General features: G+C 31.1%; 1 protein-coding gene across 1 annotated transcript; it reads left to right on the top strand.

Moving 5' to 3' along the window:
• Positions 1-233: 233 nt before the first annotated feature.
• Positions 234-3,077, top strand: LOC110697152 (transcription factor bHLH118-like). The gene is made up of 3 exons (XM_021874496.1): positions 234-830; positions 1,069-1,413; positions 2,624-3,077. The coding sequence occupies exons 1-3, from the start codon at positions 495-497 to the stop codon at positions 2,687-2,689; spliced, it is 747 nt and encodes a 248-aa protein (XP_021730188.1). The 5' UTR covers positions 234-494; the 3' UTR covers positions 2,690-3,077.
• Positions 3,078-3,969: the final 892 nt, after the last annotated feature.

The raw sequence follows: 3,969 nt of genomic DNA, 5'->3' as shown, positions 1-3,969 counted from the left end.
AGTAGATTTTATGTATCCTAAACAAAGTCATGGTCTTGATTGAGTAGACTACACTATTACTTAGTTGGTGTGTCTACACCCAATACTATAATACGTGCTTAGGATAATTAATTAGATACTGTATATCTTTCCTTAATCATCATGATCTTCCTATATCTTTCCTTGATCATAATACATCATCAAATCATATCATCAGATCAAGCAGCTATTATTAAAAGCGAGTTCATTATAAGAGTGTACGACAACTTTAGGGTAGTCCCACAAAGATTTTTATTCCATCAAATTATGGATTACCCTTAGATTAATTAATGCCCTTTTATTTTATTTTATTATGTTTTCTTGTCTTAAAATAAAAAATAAAAAATAAAAAAAACTCTTTTAGAAAGAATTATTAATCTCACCCTTTTTTCTCCCTAATTTCTTCTAGTTAGTGTGAAATGATCTTGATTTGATCCGTTTTAATTTCTCTCTCCTAAGTTAAGAAAAAAAAAAACATGTTCCCTTTCCAACGAAGTTGTGAGCTGTCGTTCAAAATTAGTGATGAGGGGGACCAAATTGAAGAAGAAGATCAGATTATGTTGAATGATAATAATGTTTCGGTTGGCCTCAATTATACAACTAGTACTAATCCTGGCCGAGGCCGAGGTAGAGGTGGTCGAGGTCGTAGATCATCATCATTATTAGCTAGTAGTAGTAATAATACTAATACTGCTAATAATGATGATGATGAAAGAAAGGTTATGCATAGAGAATATGAACGTCAAAGGAGGCAAGAAATGGCTGATCTTTATAATTCCCTTCGTTTAACCCTTCCTTCTGAATCTACTCAGGTTAATTTAATTTCTTAGGTTACTTTAATTTTTGATTTAATTTACATTTATATATCTTGGTGTTCTTTTATCTTTTTATTGGTATGTTTAATTTAATTTGATGGGTATATATTATTTTTGATTTAGTATATAGTTTTTATTAGGGTTTTTGTTTAGGGTTCTATGGCTTTAATTAGAGATATTTGAGTTAATTAATTAGGTTTAATTTGAAGGTTGTTACTAATGATGGAAATTTCAGGGAAAGAAATCAACAAGTGACCATATAGGGGAAGCTGTGAATTACATACAACACTTGAAAAAGAATGTAAAGGAGCTTGAAGAGAGAAGAGATCAGCTTAAACAATCAGTAGATCAACAAGAATCGACGAGTTCAACTTCTGAATTAGGTGGATCCAGCAACTCATCTGTAACAATTAGACAATCTGTAGTTGGTTTTGAAATAGAAATTAGAGTTGGATGTGAAGATGAAGACCGATTTTCGCTGTCAAGTGCTATACAAGTTATTTTTGATGAAGGACTTGAAGTTGTGAGTTGCACTTCAACCAAATTCAATGATAGACTAATTCACCATTTGCAATGTCAGGTAAATGTACAATTTTTTTTTTAAAACTAGTTTATATGTGGAGCTTAATTATTACTATATATCTTGAAGCTAAGTTGGTTAAAATTTTCGATCTCCCTACACCTTATGGTGTCCATTTGACACTCGAGTGTAATTCAGATCATAGAGCACACGAGAAAGAAAATGTGAAGGGGTGTAAAATTACATACATTTGGGTGTTATGTAGGATGCAAATTATATTCCCAACATCTAGGATCACAAGATTCTATCTGGTTTGATGTCATTGTCGTTGTTGCTATCATGAAAACATGGTAAAATTAACAGAGATACTACAAAACCAATACATGGATAATATAAATTTCTTGTAGAGTTTTTATCCTTAAAATTAGGCTCTTCGTGCAAGAAGATTCCTCAAAACATCTTTAAAATTATAGCCGCCTTTTTCTAATGGTAATGATTCTACCATCCATTTGGTAGGTGGTAAAAATTGGTGGTAATAATTTGTGTTCATTTTGCAAGAAAAGTTCGTTGCCAAGTTGAATTGTATCACATTAATGCATCTATAGCTTTCTAAGACACTTATTTTTGATAAAATTCTATTAGCCTTTTTATATGTATGTGGTATTGAGGGACATAATGGATATATCTGAAGAAAATCATATATTTGTAGATGTTATACTTCGAATACAGCTTCATTATTGTCTACCAAACCTGTGCTATTTAGCTAATGGTACGAACTACTCGTAGAGTTGTAGCTAGGATCATGCAAGTATATGTAGAGCCTTGAGTCAATAAGCATGCATATTACTACTCTGTGTCCTCCTCAAGTGTAAATTTGTTATGTTATTTGATTCAGCAAAGTTTACCATGCATTCACATGTTGTTAGACCCTATTTATTTTCTATATTAAGGTTTAAGCAGTTTAATTTATTGTGGAAGAGGTTTCATGCTACTTGGTTCAACCAATTCAACGAACAAGCTAGAGCATAAATCTACATCAGAATAACTTATATAATTACATCCTACTCCCTAGCCTATTAAGGCCGTGAGTCTTTCTCTTTAACGATATTGGGGAAATGTTTATGTTGATAGTAATGTTGGTTGTCAATGTTTTACGCGAGTTTTGAGAATTTGGTAAATCGAAAGCTATTTTTTCTCTTATCAACAAGTATTTCTACAATACATTCCTTTGATGATAATTAGTTTGATAAACAATTTGTTTATGATGCAGGTAGGAAACACAGCATGCATTGATGTGAATCAACTACAACAGAAATTAAATAACCTCGTTTGCTGATTATATACACTATCATTATACATAGCTTGTTATGGTCTGTGACTTGATCCAATTCTAGGTTTTTGTTTTCAAAATGGAGGGAGCGTCGTGTATGAAACAAGTTATATGAGTTTAGAAGTATGTTCATTTGATAGTTCATCATTTAGTATTTTGGCAATCAATTCGTATTGCTAGTGCAGGAAGGGTGTATGTATGAAACAAGTTACGAGTGTAGATGAACAATCATTTGGTTGTTCTTTTATTATTTAGGCAATCAATCGAATATTGCTAGAGCAGTGAGGTTCTATGAAACAAGTGTAGTTGTATTCTTGTATATTATAATTTTGTGAGAGATATTTGTTTAATCTTGAAGAGAAGTAAAATATATATTAGCGAGCAAATTATGATATATTATGCTTGTAAAACTTGTATTTTCTAAGATTGTACTGATTTATGTGCATGCAGCTAGCTATCAATGTAACAAAGCTTTGATTAGTTTCATAGATTATGTTCCAACTACAATTCTACATACGATACTATCATCAAAATCATCTATGTGCAGAAAAGATACTTAAATGAATTTGATGTAACATTTCAAGAGATTTTCATCAATGTTGGGAAAAATTGGCCCTATACTATATGAATTTCATTATTTTTAACCTCATACTTTATAGAAAAAAACATAACGTTGTTGTGATTAGGATGTTTGCTTGATACTTTCAACATTTTAATGATAATGATTTATTTTCTAGCATGTACCCATGTTGGGTTAATTCAACAATCACATGATCATATCAGTTGTCATAAGGACGTACTCATGCAACGGCCTTATTCAAGTGCTAGATGTAGAACATTTAACAGCTTCTTTGACCACAAAACAATCAAAATATGTGGTTTATTTAACGATAAAAGGAATAAGATTTGAAACATTAAATATAACAATAAAAATATAATTGTTCCTTAAAAAGTTAGATGTGATTAGATGTCTAAAACTTACGCCTCTATATATATATCAAAAGGAATAAGAAAAATTTCATAAGTGTGGGCCAATTAATGTTTGGGTCATGGTCAGTAAAGCTTACTACTATGTAATAAAAAGATGCTAAAACTATTAGCAAAGTGCACTCTAATAGTCTTTTGGCATATCCCTCATTAGTCATTATACTGCACTGCATAATTTGCTGCCTGCCGCCCTGTCGACTTTCTTGACATTTGACATGGAAAATGTTGTGTAGCAATTAAGTACTAGGGACAATCAAGTAGTTAGATGCATATAATTATATAAAAATATATTGTTATTA

This window comes from Chenopodium quinoa, unplaced genomic scaffold (assembly GCF_001683475.1).
Source record: "Chenopodium quinoa cultivar QQ74 unplaced genomic scaffold, ASM168347v1, whole genome shotgun sequence".
NCBI lineage: Eukaryota > Viridiplantae > Streptophyta > Magnoliopsida > Caryophyllales > Amaranthaceae > Chenopodium > Chenopodium quinoa.
Note: the sequence above shows the minus strand (reverse complement) of the source record. Positions and strands in the feature narration are given on the sequence as shown.

Coding starts and splice junctions, on each gene's coding strand:
- LOC110697152 (XM_021874496.1), top strand. CDS start 495: ATGTTCCCTTTCCAACGAAGTTGTGAGCTGTCGTTCAAAATTAGTGAT. Junction 831..1,068: donor TTCCTTCTGAATCTACTCAG/GTTAATTTAATT, acceptor TGGAAATTTCAG/GGAAAGAAATCAACAAGTGA. Junction 1,414..2,623: donor TTCACCATTTGCAATGTCAG/GTAAATGTACAA, acceptor TTTATGATGCAG/GTAGGAAACACAGCATGCAT.